Source organism: Miscanthus floridulus, chromosome 13 (assembly GCF_019320115.1).
Source record: "Miscanthus floridulus cultivar M001 chromosome 13, ASM1932011v1, whole genome shotgun sequence".
Lineage (NCBI taxonomy): Eukaryota > Viridiplantae > Streptophyta > Magnoliopsida > Poales > Poaceae > Miscanthus > Miscanthus floridulus.
The window spans coordinates 73,682,302-73,703,010 of record NC_089592.1 but is presented as its reverse complement, the minus strand read 5'-3'; the positions used below and the strand labels follow the sequence as shown (position 1 = coordinate 73,703,010).

Sequence of the window (20,709 nt, the reverse complement as noted above, 5' to 3'; positions counted from 1 at the left end):
ATGAGGGACCCCATGTTTATGAACCCGACACACCTGCTCGGCAGTCGCTACAGGCAAAACTCGCATGCTCGCTCCCCTTCTTCTCCGTCAGTCTTCTCTCCCTATGAAAAAAAACAAAACTTGAAGTCGGAGGAGATGAGGATGGGGCGGAGGAGTCATCGAATGCCGGCGCCCAGGAAATCACGGCGCCCTTCCTTCAGCTAAAGGCGCTGGTCCCTTAGCCGAGGTCTCCCCATGCTGGCAGATCGATGCGCGGGTCCAGCAGGGGTCGCGGTAGTGGGGCGGGCTAAGCTTCCGACAAGGGATGCGGTGGGGGGTGGGCTCGTCGGCTGATGCTGGCCCCATCTCATGGGGCAGGGGGGCGCGGTACGAGGAGATCACGAGGCGGCTCCACAGTAAGATCAACGACATCTGGGCGAGGTACGAGGAGATCGCGTCGGACAGGAAGAAGCTCCGGCTGTGACCCAGCCCACGGTGAGCCTGCTCGTGCCAAGCAGCGCGCTTCCCCATCCTGAACGCCTCCACAGGCGGCAGCGCGACATCAAGAGGGTCACCGCGCTGGTACACGAGGAGCCGGACGGCGGGAGGACCTCCGTTGTTGTGCCCATCATCGGGATGGCCGGCGTCGGCAAGACGGCTCTAATGCATCATGTCTACGGCATGGAGGCCGTGAAGTCCTGCTTCGAACTGACACACTGGATTTGGGTATCCAGGAGTTTGACGTCGTTAGCGTGACCCGCAAGATCATCGAGGCGGTCACCAGATCACGCCCAGAGTGCGGCTAGCTAAGCACGCTTCATGAGATCATAGTCGAGCACCTTGTGGGGAAGAGGTGCTTGATCGTTCTCAACGACATGTGGGATGACAATCCTAGCCACTAGAATAGCCTGCGCTCCGGGGAGCGCGGTTGCCGTGACGACGAGGAGCAACAAGGTTACTAGGATGGTGAGCACCAAGGTGTATCATCTCAAATGCTTGTCAGATGAAGACTGCTGGCGTGTATGCCAGCGACGGGCACTGTCGAATAGTGATGCCAATGTCGACCAAGAACTTGTAGAGATTGGTGAGAAGATCGCGAAGAAATGTCAGGGCTTGCCATTGGCGACGGAGGCAGCTGGTAGTGCCCTAGGTGCTTCAACCAGCTGGAAGCATTGGGATGAAGTCCTGAATAACGACTTGTGGGCTGACAATGAGGTGAAGAATCTGGTACTGCCGGTGCTGAAGGTGAGCTACGACCACCTGTCCATGCCGCTGAAGCCTAGCTTTGCATTTTGTTCATTGTTTCCAAATGGCTTCGTCTTCGACAAAGATCCGCTTTCACATTATGTCCATTTATTCTTTTCCTTATTTGTGATATTTATGCTTTCCTTATTTGACATTATATCCATTTATTCTTTTTCTATTTGGCACTACATGTTACTGGTATATAGAAGGGAATATATGTCATTTTAGGTGGCACTTGACACCGTTAGTGTATCAAATAGACGGAAGTGCCATATATGGAAGGAATTTTCAAGTTGATGCTAGATAAGGAAGTTCAAAATTTCCAGTGCCAAATACGGAAGTATGATTTGTTTTGGTGCCAAATATAGAATTCTCTCTTAAAACTATTGCACTCAAAGAAGATAAAATGCCCACACTAGTACACATGTCAGCGATTTTCAACATATATTCAACTTTCCTGTACGAATGTCTGATACCTAATCGTGCAACCTTCATCAAATTCAGTAAAACCCACTGCTTTACTAAAGTATGGTAGAATTGCACTAGCATTCCAAAAAAAAAGTAACCTTGTGCAAATTTTAGCTAACAGTATAAATAAACTGTAACTAACACTTTTCAATAGTAGGTAGGAGGAAATAGCAGACGTCAGAATATGAATATGAAATAATGAAACACGACAAACACTATAAACACGGGGTTTGTCATTCTTGACATGGCACAAGTTTGCACAGAGGAGAAACTGACCTCCAAAAATTAGACAACATTCAGCCCCATTGAATGAATGAACTGGTTCAAGAATCTATAAGAGTGACTCCATAAATTGGGAACACAATCAACAGGGTAAGAATGGATAAGAGTCAGTACCATTCAATGAACAGTTAATTCAAGTTTCAGGCCACAATCTAATCTCAAAAACAATTTCATGATCATGTAAGTTATTATAGACCAGAAATTGGACACGATGCACTCCTATTGAATGAACCGATCCATTCAATCTGACAAGAGTCAGCTCATAAATTGGAGACGCAAATTTGATCCACAATTACCTGTCCTCCAGAGCCGGTCCCTCCAATCTTCTAGACTGGGCAATCCACCGCTGCGGAGACCGGAGACACACAAGGAGATCATGTACTCAACCACCTAGCCGGTTCCCTGATCGGAGTAGTCGGCTTGTCCTCGGGTGGAGACACACAAGGAGATCGTGTACACTGATCGAGAAGAATGACCGCACGGTCGTGTTTTTGGGCGGTTAGCCGGCGAGCACGCCTGGGCGAGGTAGAGTTACAAGCGCACGACGAGCGCGGGATGGCGGTCGAGCGCACTGCGCGAGGCCGAGTTAGCGTGGGCGAGGGCAGGCCAGCGGCGGAGGCGCCATGCAATGGCGAGGGCGAGGGCGAGGGCGAGGGCGAGGCGGCCACAGCTAGGGCCAAGGGCAGGGCAAGCCGGCGGCAGCGGTGCCGGGCGAGGGCGAGGGCAGGCCGGTGGCGGCGACACGCGATGGCGATGGCGAGTGCGAGGGCCGGGCAGCCTCGCGTCCTTCGGCCTCGCCGCGTGCGGGTTCGGTTGCGCCTGGGCGAGGGGTGGCGGGGGGGGGGGGGGGGGGGGAGCCGCAATGACAATACTAACCTTCCACTCATAAATTAATTAGAGCTAATAACTTGCTTAGAAACCAAGAGGAACTCAGAAGTACCCCAACACTGTAAAAGAGCTCAATTATGAAACTACTAGAGAGAGAGAGGAACTCATCGTTCCATCAAATCATGTACGAGCTAGTAGTAAGTGGAGTAAGAGTAAATAACAAGGAGTACGACGACGACGACGCACGACGGACGCGGCGATGGACATACATACGTACGTGTATGTATATCCACAAGAGATGCCTTGCATGTTCTCTTGTAATCAATGGTATATTTAGATTATTATTAATTACGTGCATAATAATCACCCGATCGTCGTCGATGAAAGTATTACAGTATTAATTTTGGATTACTCGATCACAGTCGCAAACATTGCATATGGGATGAGGAGATAGATGATATATAGGAGGCCGGATATATATATATATATACTACCTCCATTTTCGTTTATTTGTCATCGATTTTTTACTGTAGTAATTGTGACCATACGTTTTTTTCTGCAAAAAATTTTTAGATACATCAAGTTTTCACATATATACTTCTTTATTAAACATACTTCATTAGTGTCATATACATTGAAGTATCTAAGATTTTTTTAGAAGGAAAAATAGATGGTCAAATTTGCTACAGTAAAAAGTTGCTCACAAGTAAATATAAACGGAGAGAAGTATATATATATATATATATATATATATATATATATATATATATATATATATAGAGAGAGAGAGAGAGAGAGAGAGAGAGAGAGAGAGAGAGAGAGGGGAACACCGGACTGCAATTGCCCAGATGCCGCCTGAAGGATCCAAGCTACCGGGCGCGCCGACTGCCTTAATTTGCCAATCATATATGTATGTCACAACTACTTAGTCGTCATATATACATGTATGTGACAATTAACAACTAATTAACTCTGCCCTTGACGACTACTTAGTCCTTCACATTCACATAGCATCCATTTGGTTGATTACATTGATATATGAATTTAGGTTGCTTGTGTGGAGTGTAGTCTATCCATGTTTGGTTGTCCACAAAGCTTCTTGTACAAGTTTGCATATTGCTCAAAACACATACAATGCACCATTAACCAATACGCCAAATTTAATTTGGTTGTATGCAATGATGGAACACACAAAAATAAAACTTTCTCACCTCCCACACGGTGCCTCCACTAGAACACAAACCTCTACTAGAACATATAGATGTGACTATATGCAACACAATGTAAGAGCCAAACACAATCTTGCCAACTTCACAAAGTACAAGCAAACACCAAGACATAGCATATATTGTCTTAAATTGTGCCAAATAAGGTCTAATACAACACAGACTAGACTAATACACGTAACCAATCATCATAAACATAAAGAGGGACACCTTGGATGGGTTTAACTCTTCTTTAGTAGCGTGTTTTTGGTTCTAGGAAAAGTAGGAGTTAGTTTGCATAATATTAAACTTCAACAAAGTTTTAAGCCGTTAGTTAGTCAAAATGACTATTGAAGTTTATTTTCCTAGGTCATATATATACCCACCAAAACAAGATTTTGTTAGTCTATTGTTTGCTTAAGCATTTTTCAACTTTGGATCTCTGACTAACCTGACCATCTTAGGGACCGCTCACCCACCGCTCAGACCAAAAAAATTGAATCGCCTCGAGTTATTGGACAGGCTTAAGTAGGGCTAAGTTAGACCAAAATAATTAAAAAGCCTAGTTCAATATTTTCCCCATATATGTTAATAGCATAATTAAATGTAGCAAGTGACCTGACGCACTTGAGTTTGAAACATAGGACCCGAGACATACCCTTTGGGTGGGCGTGTCCATCAATTTTAGCTCGAAAGGAACAAAAGCTTTTTCCTCCATCTAGCATTAGCTTGTCCTAGCTCTAGAAATGCTCAAGTGGCCATATGCACATGCAGGTAACGTCAAGGGAACGAAATCAGCTAAGTTTGCTGACAATGGGACATTTGTTTTTGTGTTTTTTCACAAACCCTATATTTAAACCAAGGAAAATCCCTCTAAGTTTCTAAAAATTATGATAAAATCCTAGATATAGATTAGTATACAACAAATTTAATAAAATATTTAGAGCTTATATCTCTAGCAGCTTCCAAAAATTAGATTTAACTCTAGAATTCTGGAAAAATATCCAAAAATTATAGAAAATTCCAAAATCATTCTAGTTGATATCTAAATGTATACAACTGAAACATAAGATGCAACCACCACAAATGTATAACATAAATACTGAACATTAATGTATGTTGCATTCATACTGGTTGCATCTCATATTTTTGTCATGTCAAGTTTTTAAAGCTCGTTTATACATATCAATCATAATGTTTTTGATTTTTTCAAGATTTTTAGTATTTCTCCCATTTTTCTTGTGCTAAATATGTTTTTAAAAAACTTCTAGAGACATTTTAACAATCAAATATTTTAATTGGATTTTTCACATCCCAATATATATATATATATATGATTTATCTTGAAACCTTAGAAATTTAGAGACATTTTTATTTTAAATATTATCAAGTATTTACTAGATTTTAATTTAATTAAAAAAAATTAAGGAACCTCCTTCGAAAACACTTCAATCCATGGCAGGAGCTAATTTGAATGGTCTCGAGAGATTATAGGAGCTATAAAATGTCTGATTTTAAAGTAGGAGGGAAATCCGATAATGACGATAGCTTATAGGAGTTAAAATAGCCTTATAGGCCATGTTTGCTTGTCTTATAAGTCATACTGTTTCAGCGAAGTAACAATATTTTTTCTCACAACAAATCAGCGAACGGTACTTTCAGACATGGCTTTTTAGCAAAGATAACAGGGCCATAGTCACTGCTGGAGGCCCTTGATCAGCGGCAAAGCGACAAACATGGCCCACATACATCCGGAAGAGGCCCAATGGCCCATAACGTCCATACCCGCATCCGACGGTGTCAAGCTTAACACGCGTCATTCATCAGGAGCTCGTTCTAGGGTTTTGCTTCGACACCGCTCCCCGCTCATATATATAAACACCCGGCGCCGCCGTTACAATTCCCTTTCCTCTCGATCCGTCGCTCGCCTCGGGCCAAACCCTAAGCAGGTACGTTTCTGCTGCCATGGCAGCCTCCTCTCTTGCTGACGGCTCGATTCGCGAAATCGCATGTTTCGATGCCCTATCTGCTGTCCATTTTACCGTATCTGACCCTTCTTTCTGTGTTTTATTTTTTATTGTTGTTCCTTCTACAGGGAATCGAGTGATCGTTTGCAGCCATGAGGTACTACTGATTTCTCGTTCACTCGTCGCATCTGTTATGTCGTGCATCAGTTCTTGCGATAGAAATGCCTATTTCGTGTAGTTGTCTTGTCGATTGCCATGGTAGGATTTGGTCCTTTCAGCTGAATCGTGCCTTCAGGAGATCAATGCCTTATGTATTTGACTTGTGTTTCATTTGATTATTATAAGCTATGTTATCGATCTAAGGATGATAAGAAATCTAGGAGCCCCTTTGTATCATGCTTTGATTAGTTTATGCTTGATTTAGCCGTGGTCTTTCCAATCTAGGCCTGCTAACGGGGCGGGGTTAACTGGGTTTTTTTTTTTGGGACGGGTTCTAATGTGTGCTGTGTAAATGGGTGGAAACTTGCTTTACAATGTCATGCATCAGGACGGGTTGGGTTTACAAGAAACGCGAGTTGGGGCGGGTCGGCGTGTGCAGTCAGCTGATTTTATCAGCCCCTACTGTCGCAGGGGAGCTAGGGGTGGGGGCTGGGTCACTGCTACGTTGGGCGGTGGCGAGGCTGAGCTGCGTGGCCGGTGCGGCACCACTCTCCCCACGGAGCCTAGTGTGGGCAGGGCTTTGTGGGAGGGCCACCACACTGGAGAGGAGGAGGGGCGGCAGGAGGAGCGTGTCGCCAGCTCAGGAGAGGATGTGCTTGTCAGTTGTATCTTCCCACAGGCTGTCGCCATCCTCGATCTGCCACCGCTGGCAGCTTGCATAGAAAGTGGGGAGCACTGTTCATCAGCGATTTCTCTAACCTATCTCTGCCGTTGAGTTCTGTTTTCTTTTGGTCCATTTGTCTACTGCATCACACTGCACTGGTTCTGTTTTTCTGGATCCATCTGGCTGCAGTCTGTTTTGTTCTTTTTGGCTATTTTTCCCCGGATTAGTGATGGATTTGGAAAGCGAGGTGACTGTGTGATATGGAAGTGATCACACAGTTTCCACCACAGCTCTGGAGCTCTTTCCTACAACAAGAAATGCAGGATTTAATGCTGGCTGGCCGTTGCTAATGGCCGTCCAGTTTGGCTTTTCTGTGACATTTTTTTTAAAACGAACTGTGGGAATCAAAATTAGTATCCTGGATCTTGGTTGCGTTGCTCAGAAATTTCTATTCATGTTCGTCTGGATTATTTTTCTCCATGATTCAGAACAGCCTGGGGACGGACCTTTCAGCAACCTGAGAGCATCAGTTAGCATGCTGCATGGGTTAAATTTTGCGGTTGGGGTGGTTATTGCGGAGCAGGTCGGGGTGGGTGCTTGATTTAGATTTTTTGGTAGTGTTGGGCTACAACAGGCTATGGGTTGGGTTGGGTTAGACCCCATTAGCAGGCCATCCAATCTGATTCTTTCGGAGTTGGGTTCAGCTGTTTGTTCGTTCACATAATGAAAATGGATGTGAGATAGATTCGGGCGGTTATCTCGACACATGAGATAGATTAACTTAGTTTGCTTATTATGATTGATTATTCTGCAGTTTTTGCCTTCTACAATTCTCCCTATTGGCAGGGATAATTGGAATGCTAGAGTAGTGTTCCCATCCAGATAGATTATCTTTGTCAAATAATTTCTATGCACTGATATTATTGCAGTAAGTTGCAGTCCGAGGTTCTCAAGGATGCAATCTCCCAGATTGTTGGGGATGCCAAGGAGAAGAATAGGAAGTTCACCGAGACTGTTGAACTTCAGATTGGTCTGAAGAATTATGATCCACAGAAGGACAAGCGTTTCAGTGGCTCTGTTAAGTTGCCCCACATCCCTCGTCCAAAGATGAAGGTGTGCATGCTTGGTGATGCCCAGCACGTTGAGGAGGTAAGCAGTTAGTTGTTGATGTGCTTGAAAATCTGCTTATTTATATGTTGAACATGCTTACAGTTGTACACTAGTAGTTTGTTGAACTGAAAAAACACCATTGTTTTGAATTACTCAATTGTGACTGGCATGTATTAGTCAGTCCAATCTTGTGCTTGATTCCATTTGCATGAAAATATGTATATACAAATTCTGCTCAACTGTATGGAAGTTTGAGAATTTTGCTCAGATAATCTAAGTGCCCTTTCTATCTGGATCAACTCTTCCTCACACAAACTGTTTTACTACATTTGCAGGCTGAGAAGATGGGACTTGACTACATGGATGTTGAGGCCCTCAAGAAAATGAACAAGAACAAGAAGCTTGTTAAGAAGCTTGCCAAGAAGTACCATGCTTTCTTGGCATCAGAGGCCATCATCAAGCAGATTCCCCGTCTCCTTGGTCCTGGTCTCAACAAGGCAGGCAAGTAGTCCATTTCTGACATGATTGTTACTTACTTTGCATGCTAAGCTGTAACATGCAATGTTGTTTCAAATTTCTGTATGTAGTTTTGCATGATTTTGCTGTTTTCATTCGTTTATGGTATGCACTGAAAGTGTTCCTCCTATGCATTGTCTTACTTGCAACGAGTGATAATGATGATAATGACTAAATTGGTACTTGGTACTCGTTGCAAGCCAATGTCCTGTCATTATTGTGTTAATGTTAAACTGTTTTATTAGTTGCTATTTGACATTCTCAAAGCAATGATACATACCTATTGTGAAATGGTATCATAGTACCCTTAAACTCTGAGCTGTGCATCTGAGAGGCTTTTGCTATATATGGTCTAACATTGCCTGCCCTGCTGATTGAATCATGTTGATATTACTACTGCAGGCAAGTTCCCTACGCTGGTTACTCACCAGGAATCCCTCGAATCCAAGGTGAATGAGACGAAGGCTACAGTCAAGTTTCAGCTCAAGAAGGTCCTTTGCATGGGTGTCGCTGTCGGTAACTTGTCGATGGAGGAGAAGCAGATCCAGCAGAACATCCAAATGAGCGTCAACTTCCTTGTGTCCCTCCTGAAGAAGAACTGGCAGAATGTGAGTGATGCTCTGTTCTCCGTTACATCTATACCTTAATAATAATTGTTCCTGTTGTGTTTACATGTAATGAACCTTTTAGAATATATAAGCTGAAGGAGTTGGTTATAACATGTTGTGATGTATTTTATGCAGGTGAGATGCCTGTACGTCAAGAGCACCATGGGGAAACCATACAGGGTGTTCTAAGTCTGCTCTTTGTGAAGTTTGCTCTTTATATGAATTATGATGCTAGGGTTTTGGACCGAGGTTGTCTTGAACTAAACTCTTGTTAGAGTATGTTTGGTTGGCAGGATATTGGGAGTGGTAAGTAAGGGCGACCAACAATGTTCGTCCGTTCTTTATCAAAAAACAAATAATGTTCGTCCGTTGGTCATCCAACTATCAAGATAGTTGTTTCAGCTCTGTTCACTCGTAACACCTTCGCCCTCGCTCGCCCACTCACGGTCAAACTCACTGCCGTAATTCTCTATTTTCGAGCTCCTCATCGTGGTGCCAGACTTCAGCCCATCAAACGCCAACCATGACTGGCAACTCTGCAGATCTGGCCAAGGACACTGTGAGAATGAGATCAATTCTTTTATATATCCGTGCTTGAGGAGCGAGGACACCACAGCCAGCCTGAAGTTCAGATACCACGACTAGAAATCCAGACATACAGGCCCTGTCTGGTTTATACGGGCGCTTAAAATTTCTTTCACATCGAATATTTAGATACATGTATAGAGTATTAAATATGGACTAATTATAAAACTAATTATACAACTTGTAACTAATTTGCGAGACGAATCTTTAAGCCTAATTAGTCCATGATTTAACAACGTGGTACTACAGTAAACATGTGCTAATGACAGATTAATTAGGCTTAAAAATCGTCTCGTAAATTAGTCTCTATCTATGTAATTGGTTTTATAATTAATTTATATTTAATGCTCTTTATTAGTATCTAAATATTTGATGTGACATGAATTTTAGGAGCGGACTAAAGAACCAAATACCCACATAGTTACCTTAATGCATGCTCAAGTTTGAAGTTTGAGTAGATGCTCTTTGTTTGGTTCAGTTGGGCTTTCAACAACGTAAATTTGCCTCAACATAACAGTTTTCTTACAAAACTAAATAGGGCACATACGTATCATAAATGGATCTGGATCCAGCATGTGGACAATGTCTCCTCCACAAGTGACCGTTTGACCAGCATGCCCATAAAATCTGAAGGCACACTTTGATTTCCTGAGAGATCAAAAACACAAAATACTCTTAATATCTTTTTTCCCCCATGAATGTCTGCAATTTAGAAAGCTGGGTAATAAACACATTCAAATCCGTATCCGTAGCAACTATGTTCATCCTACTAATACTTGAAATAGCAAAATGACTTAAATCAGTTAAAACCACATGTGATGATTCAAGCTAATGAAACAGGAAAGGAAGCACATGTAAAATGTAGATGCCACCACTAAGAAAAGCAGGGAAATCCTACCTCCACACCACAGGATCAAGCATAAAGAGAGTATTCAGAAAATTTTCTGTTGCTTCAGCATATATAGCATGTCTCTCATCATTCATGCCACTGTAATCTTCTGAATTAAAATTCTAATTCTAACTACATCAGGCCCTGTTCGCTTCTCTTATAATCCTTACTTTTCAACTTGTTTTTTCAGCCGGAACAGTGTTTTCCTCTCACAACAAATCAGCCGGAACAGTGTTTCGGCTTGTTTTTTCAGCGAAGCGAATGGACCTGCTCAGTGTGAGGACTGATTTCAGCAAAGCCATCAGGACATACCTGCACAAAGTTATAAATAAAAAACCTGCACCTTTGAGCAAATCTACACAGCTATATTTCTAGGAAACACGCACCGGAAAACTTCCAGCAAACTTTGAGGTGTGCTTTTTTTGGTTAATGTATGTTTCTTGACTCAGATAGCATGCTAACTGACCAGATCTCTTATATGAGGAGTTAATAGAGTTTCAGATGTCAGAGGTTTGGAGGTGCAGCTGGCTACATGATAGCAGAAGAATGCAAACCTCCCATCCAGATTAGCCAGCTGAAATTCATAGATGGTAATAGTACAAAGGATGTGTCTGCCAACTGGTCGGTAGGAGGCCAACTCAAATGGCTGTTGGTGCTGAAGTTTTCTTTGATACGATACTACGATAGCAGCCTTCGTTTATATAACTACAATTTATGAAAACTGTAATATAAAGTAAATTATGTTACTAATGTTTCCAGAAAACATATTTAGACCAGTAATGCACCTACACCATTTTTCTGACTCAGTTTCTAAGAAAGCTCACAGCCCTATAGTCTCATATATGAACAACAAAAGGACACTCGAAAGTTTAATTCAATAATCCTACATAATACATTAACAACTGAGATCACAGAGTTATACCTTCTCCATTCCCTTGACCAAAAAGTATCCACCTGCATCGAAAACACTTTCTTTGAGACAAAGCAACAAGCATAAGTTTGATTTCACCATAACCGAAAGGAGGCCAATAAATATCTAATGAGTTTCATTCATGAAGTCTCTCTCTTTTTTTTTAAAACAAAACAATGGTTCCTTGTTTTAGACTTGTCACTTTTCTCTAAAGAATAAACAGGGTACAACGAAAAATAACCCACAGATAATCAGGTGACCATAACACCTAAGAAAGAGTAATATCATGACACCAAAACCAGTACCATGATGACTTCATGTCTCCAGCTTCATCATGCACAAGGAATAAGTAAATGTACAGATTCTTCACATGGAATCCAGTATGGAGAAAATGCCATGTTCGCTTGAACTTATCAGCCCGACTTATCAACTATGGTACAGTATTTTTCTCTCGCAACAAAACAGTATCAGCCACAGAAAGAATAACTATAGTGCTGATGACTGATGGGATCGGGCTGCTTTACTTAATATTGAAGCAAATGAAATGCAGGCATGTCAATACTGCTCGGTAGCCAAGGCATTGGCTGGAACAAATATTCAGAGAGGCTTCTACTTCTCATATTCTTTAATTTCACAAATAATTTCTGTCTTTGATTTCACAAAATCAAGGGATCACTTGACCCCGATTGCAACTCAATAGGTAGAAATTTACACATGAACAGGCTGTTCTTTTTTTCGTAAGGATTAAGTCCACTTTTGGCCCATCAACTATTGTGTTGGTCTAATTTTAACCATCAACTACAAAACCGTCTAGTACCGATACCTCAACTGTCAAAACCGTTCACTTTTAGCACCTGGGTGGGGACAAGACTGTTTTGACCGACGTTGAGCGGTTTTGACTACGCCTCCCTCTCCGTCCCCACAGCAGCGCCCCCACGCCATCGACGGCCGCCCCCACGCCGCCGGCATAGCGACGCCCGCCCCCACGCCGGCCCTGACAGCAGCGACGCCCACCCCAGCGACGCCCCCACGCTAGCGCCGTTCCCATCGCGGGGAGCGGCGAGAGCTAGGGCGGGCTCCGCAATGACTGGTGGGTGAGGACGAGGTGGAGCGCCATGTGGTGGGGCAAGGCCGGCGGCCCCGCATGACCATGGCTCCCCGGCAACTGGCCAGCTGTGCTGCTCGCGCCGCCGCCCTGCTCGCGCGTCACGCGCGTCGTGCTACTCGAGCGCCACCGCCCTGCTCGCACACCGCTGCCGCGGCCGTGTCCGGCAGACGTGTCCCGGTGATGCCACAGTAGCCCTCATGCGGGCTCGCTCGGCGGCGGCGTGGCAGCCCTGTTCACGTGCTCGGTTTGCACCTCCCCTGGGTCGTTTTTGCCACGCGCCCGCGCTGCCTTGGCTCGTCTCTGAACCGCCTCCATGCCTTGCTCGCCAAGAAGCGCTATGGCCTCGCCACGCCGACGCCATCACCAACATCGCCACCCCGCGCTGCCGTGCCGCGCTCGGCCGCTGCCACGTGCCTCGCACCCCTCCGGTTGGCACCTCCGTGGACAGCCCTCTGGCCTTTCTTCGATGCCAAGCAAGTGCCGGTGTGCCCCAGCCCCGCCTTTGCCGAGTGGCTATAAAAGCCGAGAACACGATCGCCATGACCGACCACCCGTCCCTCCATCCCTTTTCAAATTCATCGTGCCCAATCCATCTCTTCCCAATTCATCTCGTACACAACTTCCTCAGGTTCCTAGCTATCTCTTGGACGCGATCCGGACTACTTCCGTGCAACAGCGTCTCGTCCGAGTCGATCTCGCCGCCGCAGCCACCATGGACACCGAACGAAGATCGCCATGGCCGCACTCTCCTTGCTCCACTTCTCCGAGCTATTTTTCATGATTTTGCTCCGATATGATGCCTTGGTCTCGCCTGCGAAACAGGTTAGCCGGAGGACCTTCGCCGTGACGGGAAGGCCACTGCCTCCGTCGCTGCGAACCGGCGCACCGCCGTACACGTGGCCAGGCTTCCTCGAGCCGTCTCTCCCGTAACCGACCCTACAGAAGCATTCGCGGTGAGTCCCTGTTTCTCATCCGCCTACCCGTTAAACCTCTACCGCCGCTGTCTCGTCGGAACGTAAGCGCCATCGCCGGCAAACCCGTGCTTGCGTGGGTAGCCGCGCTCTGCCCCTGCCGCTACCCCAACTGCGCACCAGTGGCCTTGCAGACCTAGCGCGTGGGGCGCCTCCCTCCCTCGCCGCCGACGAGCCTCCTCCCGGTCGGATTGGCTTCCGACCGTCGCCCCCTGTGGCGTGCTCTGCTCTGGTGCCGCCCAGGGACTGGGAAAGGTGAAGACAAGATTTTTATGGGTGCTAAATACAAATGTTATGACTCTTGTGAATAGTAGTATGTAGCCTGTTCGGCCGGTGCTGATACGATCGTATACGATAGTGGATTATTACTGCTGGTTGGTTGGTGTATGAGAAAAATATTGTTCTGGCTGGAAATTTACGATTGTTTACGACCAAGCGAACAGGCTGATGGAGTAAAGGTTAGTTTTATGAAAATATAGGGTCTCTTATGCAAAATGCGCAGCGCGCCCTGAGCCTCCCCTCCTGGGCCGGTCTGCTCCCCCGCGTGGTCAAAACCGCTCAATGTCGGTCAAAACAGTCTTGTCCTCGGCCAGGTGCTAAAAGTGAACGGTTTTAACAGTTGGAGTACTAGTACTAGACGGTTTTATAGTTGAGGATTAAAATTAGACAACATAGTAGTTGAGGGGTCTAAGAGTGGAATTAATACTTTTCGTAATCATTCAGGTTACAAATTCCCAGAAAATTTGAACAACCCTTGCGCAGGCTGTACTACAAGTACAAAGCACTCAAGCTGAAACCGGACTTCAGAGACTCCATTCGATCACAGAAAGCTTCCGAATTCAGATCATTCACTGCCCTGTCTGAAATCTGAATCCCCTACCTTTATACAAATTCATCTTACCCGAAGTGCACACCCCAATCCCATCCCCGAAGGACCGGCGCTGCAGGCTGCAGCATTTCTTGGCGGGATTATCGCAGCCCACGTCTTGATTCTCCGTACTATCTTGCCTCCCTCGAGCCGCATCAGCCACCGGGGGAGACGCGGCGGCGGTTGTTGCTGCCATCTTTGTTCTTGCCGCATTCCTTTTCCTTGCGCGCGGGCGCCTCGGGGACGACGCCCCGGAACAGGCTCGCGAAGATGCGCGCCTTGATCTGCCCGCGCCGCGGCAGGGTCCGCCTCGCGGCCTCCTGCTGCCGCTCCATCGCCGCCGCGGGTGGCTTCTTCTTGCTCAGGAAGGCAGGGGACTCTGGGGACTGGAGAGCCGTGAGCTGTGCTGTGTCTGATGTCAGAGTGAGGATTGGGAAGAGTGGGGGCCAAGGCGCCAAGCTTCCTTGGTGAGCAAGGAGCTCCTCTCCCAAGTTTGAAAAGTTCTAGAATCGCTCTGGGCTTGACGGCTTGTACTCACCTTTCACAGTCTGAAACCTAATACACTACTGTTCAGCTCAGAAAGACTGATGACGTCAATCTGTCCTGCATTCATTCAGTCCAAAAAGACTCCCGTCTTGTGTGCAGTGCATTGTGCTGCTTGGCCTCTGATTCAACCTCCATGGTATCTGTGGATGCATTGCCAGCCAAGTGACAACTGTGCAATGTGAAGAACAAAGTAGTACAGACATGGGAATAATCAGCCATCTTTGATGGTTACCAGCAATCAAATCTGATTTAGCCCTTGTTTAGTTCACACCCTAAAACTTTACACTCTGTTACATCAAATGTTTGGACATATGCATGGAGCATTAAATATAGACTAAAAATAACTAATTGCACAGTTTGCGACTAGTTTGCGAGACAAATCTTTTAAACCTAATTAGTCCATAATTTAACAATAAAGTGCTACAATAACACATGTGCTAATGACGGGTTAATTAGGCTTAATAAATTCGTCTCGTGGTTTACTGACGGATTCTGTAATTTGTTTTTTTATTAGTATCCGAACACCCCATGTAACACCACCATATAACATCTGATGTGACACCCAAAACTTTATAAGCCTTACGAGAACAATGGCCACCAGCCAATATGATGTTTCAGTGTTTGGGTAGAGTAGTCACAAAGCTGATCTGAAAAATGTTGGGACTACGACTGACTAGATTCTCTTTCTCTGATCAGCAATCCAGCTGGCTTGCCATAGAAAATTATGCCCTTGTCTGGCTGTCCAATTCCCCATGGTGATTGTACATGGTCTAAACATTAATCAATATCTAGCAATAGGATTTGGTCTCCAGACAAGAAGAGGAGAAGAAAATAGAGATTCACTGCTAATGCCAGATAGAATTATGCAGTTCAGTTCTGGTTCTTTGTTAGTCATGGACCTTGCAAGTGCCCCAAAACCAGACATAAACTAAGGCATCTGTTTGATAACTTGTACAATAATGCACAATCAATGAGCCACTAAAATACAGGTACAGATGGGCCAAGGTTGTTAGAAGAAATTATATGGTCATCCAGAGAGCAGTTGACTTGAATGACACACTACCCCTCTGTGTGATCCATCTATTCCGTTCACACAGGGAAAGAAAAGTCTTTGGTCATCAGCATGGACCAATTTTCTGTTTGCTACTGTCTGGAATTAAACACAGTGCAATAGTAACAAAAGCAAGAGACAAAAATAATAACTATCACGGACTCACGGTAATAATTCATAAAACAACATTGTAAGTTATATGTTCTGCACTGTTTTCAGCTGAAATGTAAACTGTTTTTTTTTTTTTTTTGTCATTAGTGAAGAACTGAAGGTAACACAACCAACTCCAGATGCTCTAAACAGTCTGTTATCTTAAGAATGCTAAAAATTATGGTTTGTAATTTCAGAACCGCACCAATCTCTTTTTACTGGACCGACAATGCAACAGCACACAAGAGTCAAAACTTGGAAAGTGTTTCAAGTCTGAAGGATGAAAAGTCTTAAGTTTGACTTGATCCAAGATGCTTCATATAAAGATGTAACGATCAAAGTCTTCAACATAACCTGAGAGCCTAGATATGTTAATTTGCAATTGCATTTCCTCTATATATTCAACAAAATATTAAAACACACCATTCTGATGCCTCCAACACAAGAGACATAAGCCAATTATTTAGGGCCTAGGAAACAAGGTTAGTTACATAGCTTTACATCTAAGCAAGATTCTTGTCTGCCTTGATCTGTCTTGTTTGACTTGAATTTTTCTGTAATAAGAAACGTGATTCTCATGTGTCCATCAGTTTCCAATTGATACTTTGCACATGTCTACTTGCCCAAACAGTCCCAACACTACAAACTACCCTTCACAGATTAATACAGCTAATATTCGATGATCACACATTGCAGTTGCTGAGAAGTGAGAACATGCACAAAAGTTACATCAGGAGCATCAACATGTATTGTGATTATTGAATACCGACCAACATATTATTCTACCTGACCCAAATATTCTTCGTTATAATGAAGGAATAAAGACTCAGAGAGCAGCCATTTAGTATACAATTGAAGAAAACCTTCAGAATGGAATGAACGTGGTGTTATATCTACTTGATTGACAATTGAAGCAATACTGCTATAGTTGGTATAATACACGTAAAAATGTACAATACAGACTTCCCAGATGAAATCTTAGTTTACAGCTCACCTCCTAGCTGTCATTTCTGCAGTTACTTGGGAGGAACAACTAGTGTATAGATTAGTAATGTCAAGACAATGATAATTGCCCCCACCAAGGTAAACTGGGGACTTGTCCACAGCATCAAGTTAGATCTTTCAGTTCTCTTGATTGGATCAACCTCTTCTGACAATGGATACTCGCTGCGCCGTGGGTTCCAGGTCACATACTTGTTTGGTGAGAAATCAGAAAAGAGGGTCCTCTTCCCTTTCTTAAAGGTAGTCCATGCCTTGTCCCAGTCAGTAGAGGTTTCACCTGACGAGGAAGAAAAGAAATGGTTATTGCTACCTTCATAACGGTATCTAAAATAAACTAACTATGAACAGATAAGAAAGGAAGGCAGGAATGGTGCCATCTTAATAAAAAAGGAAAGTGAGAAGTTTTAAAAGGTACAGTGGGTCAACTTTTTTTTTAAAGTACCAGCTTATAGCTGGCTTGTATTAATAAGGAGAGTCAGAAATACAAGCACATCGCCTCTTAAGCTGGTAGACCACCAGCCAGGCAAAAGAAAGGGAGGAGGAAAACTGACTACTCACTAACTGAGTTTACAACTAAAGTGGACAAAGGTCTGATGCTCAACATGCTCCAGGAGACTACTTGGTCATGGATTTCTTCAAAGATCGAGCTTTCGTTCTTTTCTCAACGACGGAAAATTCTACTGTTTCATTGTTTCCAGATCGTCCACACTACTAGGAGCACGAGGGAGTCCAGTGTCTGTCAGCTCTAGGAACCAACTTTGAATTTCGAGTACTGAATTCCAGTATGGTGGATTCAAAGTAAGCCATTTGCTCCAGCAGACGTCTGAATTACAGTGGGTCACATCAGGAGATCTAAACGATCAAAATCTATAAAGGGCGTACCCAGTGCAGAGAGCTCCCGCTCTGTGCGGAGTCTGGGGAAGGGTGTCAGTGGCAAGCCTTACCCTCGCCTGTGCAATGCGAGGAGACCGCGACTCGAACCCGGGATACAAAAGGTTTTAACTTCCTAATGCTAACTTTCTTTGAGCAATATCCTCCCTGATGAAGTAGTAGATGCTATCTTGTTGTCACATTCGAGTTTTGATACACTATGGTTTGGTGTATTCCAACGGTTTCACAAGGTGTAGGCAACGATGGCACTCGCTTCCATTCTCCTTTCCACCGGAACTAACACTAGAATCCACTACCAACACTTTTCAGGAGGTCTTTTGCAATTGCAGACTAGAGCTACAGTTAGCCATCTACATCCAGTTAGATGTCGTCCAAACATCCTGTGCAAAGGAACAATATAAAGTAATATCCTTCGTGTTTTCAGGTTGATGGGAGCAAAGTTCGTGAATTAGAACAGTGGTCCATCTCTCCTTGCATACCTGTGGTTTTGTTTTGCAGGAGAGCCTCAAGTCATCTAGTATTATTTCATTAGTACAGCAACAAAATTCTGACCATGAGAGGTTTCTCAGGTCATGCATAACCTTCTAGCCGTAGAATAGACTTTTAAAACCAACTATAAGATGGAAATTCATAAATCAATCATCACCAACTATCCACCAAAGCAAATGTATGGATAAGCAGCATCAAAGCCAAATATATTCAGGTGGAGCCTCTCAGCTCCCCCGGTGATGTTGCTCAAAAAAAATCAGTGACTTTTTGTGTAAAGGGATTAGGCACTATACGGAAAACAATGCAAATTCGAGTGTGAAAATCTCCAGAAGGCAGAAACACTGTTTTCTCTTCTTCAAAACCATCACAGTGCTGACACTTAAAAAAAAAAGGAGAAAAGGTTTCGATTACAGCGAAGCAAAATTCGCATCGTGTCAAAGACCAAAAAATGGAGCAAAAATTGTTTATGATTACTCAGGACCTAACTGCTGGATTGTGCACTGTTAACCTCACCCAGACACTCGGAGAGGGAAATGAACACCAACATGAGGACAATCTACACAATTGGTGCATCGTTGATTTTTCTTCGCCTAAATACATTTCTTTACGTCAAACTCAAATTATACATACGTTGTCTTAAGGTAAGGTTGCAGACAACCACCAAAACCTGCACCTCTTGAAATTGAAGCAAGCAAAGCAAGCATCATCCAACTCAAACAATCTTAGCACACAAAGCCCTACGCGATCAGAAAAAAACAGATCACATCAACCTATAAACGAGGAAAGCAGGCAGTTGCATCCTGAATTCCCGATGTGATGACTGGGCAACTCAAACCGTACTGTATCTCTAATCAGCCATACTCACGCTTTGATCACAACGCTAGACTGACTGACACCGCTACTAGTCAGGTACGTAATCCATTGCGGCATTTCACCAAACACTTGTACGGTAGCCACCAAAGAACTTGACAGTGACAGCTATCAGGAGTTCAGAACGCTTACCTTTGTCGCTGCCGCTTTTGTCCGGGGAGCCTCGAGAGCAGCGAGGGACGAGCGCGAGGGGAGGCCGTCGCGCCAAGAATCTCCCGGAACCTAGCAGTATATCCATGGCTGGCTGCCAAGATTAGCCGGGGCAGGAATCTCGATCAGAGATATTTTTTTTCTCTCACTCGTGTACTCCTGTTCCTCTCGCCGCGTGGTTTCTCTTCCTCTTATCCCGTCTGCAGGGGAGAGTGGTGGTCGGTGGACGAGGAGGAGGAGGAGGAGGCGTGGCGGGGATCTGAGACAACGAGAGGAGCAGGTTGCGTTTGCGTGAACGGAAGGTGAGAGAACAGTCGTAATGCACTGCCGCACTACGGCACCTTAAACATAAAATTCATTCATTCTTTATAGCACTACAAACAAAAGGTTTAATATATATTTAATATCTTCTGCAACAAACAGATCTAAAAGAGAATAATTTTAGTAATAGATTTCTAGAAAAGAGAATGTCCATATTTAGGTTATGCCTCTCAGACAACCTAAAATAGATCTTCCGTATAGATATTCTGTTTGAGACTAATTTTTAATTTTTTACTACTTATTTTAGATTTAAGTGTTTGTATGGATTCTTCGTTGAAAATAGTCTAAAATAGGGGGAGCCATTGAGAGAAAGGAGAGTGCAACTCGGAGCGCGCGTTGAAGGACATGCGGTGCGATCTGCGAGCAGCTAGCACTGAGGAAGGAACTGGTGCCGCAAGCAGATGCAGTGCAGGCTACGAGACTGGGAATTTGGGAGACGGAGGAGGGCAAAACTTGTGGTTCGGGATAACAACGATAGCCAGCTGAGGGTGACGCGATGGAGGGATCCAATTGTCCAGTCAGATCAGGTCCCGGTTTGGTTACCATGAGGTTTTTAGAATCTAAACTAAATAAAAATCCTAGAATCTCATCCAAACAAATAAAACACAGCAGATCATTTTTATCAAGATTAGCAACCAAAACCAAACGGTACCTACTACCTAAGGAAGCATTGAAGGTGGTATATATGTCGCCAGCTTAAAAAATCATGAAAAGTGGGATTATCAGGGAATATCAGCCTGTTCGTTTGGCTGTGGCTTGTCGTAAACGATCGTAAATTTTCAGCCGGAACAGTATTTTTCTCTCACACAAACCAGCCAGCAGTACTTTTTCATGAACCAGCAACGATACGAACCAACCAACCGAACAGGCTGTATAA

At 44.2% G+C, this 20,709-nt stretch overlaps 1 protein-coding gene and 1 pseudogene across 1 annotated transcript; both read left to right on the top strand.

The window, feature by feature from the left end:
- The first annotated feature begins 304 nt into the window (after positions 1–304).
- Positions 305–6,114, top strand: LOC136500025 (putative disease resistance RPP13-like protein 1; annotated as a pseudogene).
- Positions 5,837–9,436, top strand: LOC136500486 (large ribosomal subunit protein uL1). The gene is made up of 6 exons (XM_066495842.1): positions 5,837–5,956; positions 6,103–6,131; positions 7,727–7,946; positions 8,243–8,408; positions 8,826–9,031; positions 9,167–9,436. Exons 2-6 carry the CDS (start codon positions 6,127–6,129, stop codon positions 9,218–9,220), a joined length of 651 nt encoding a protein of 216 aa, XP_066351939.1. The 5' UTR covers positions 5,837–5,956; positions 6,103–6,126; the 3' UTR covers positions 9,221–9,436.
- Positions 9,437–20,709: the final 11,273 nt, after the last annotated feature.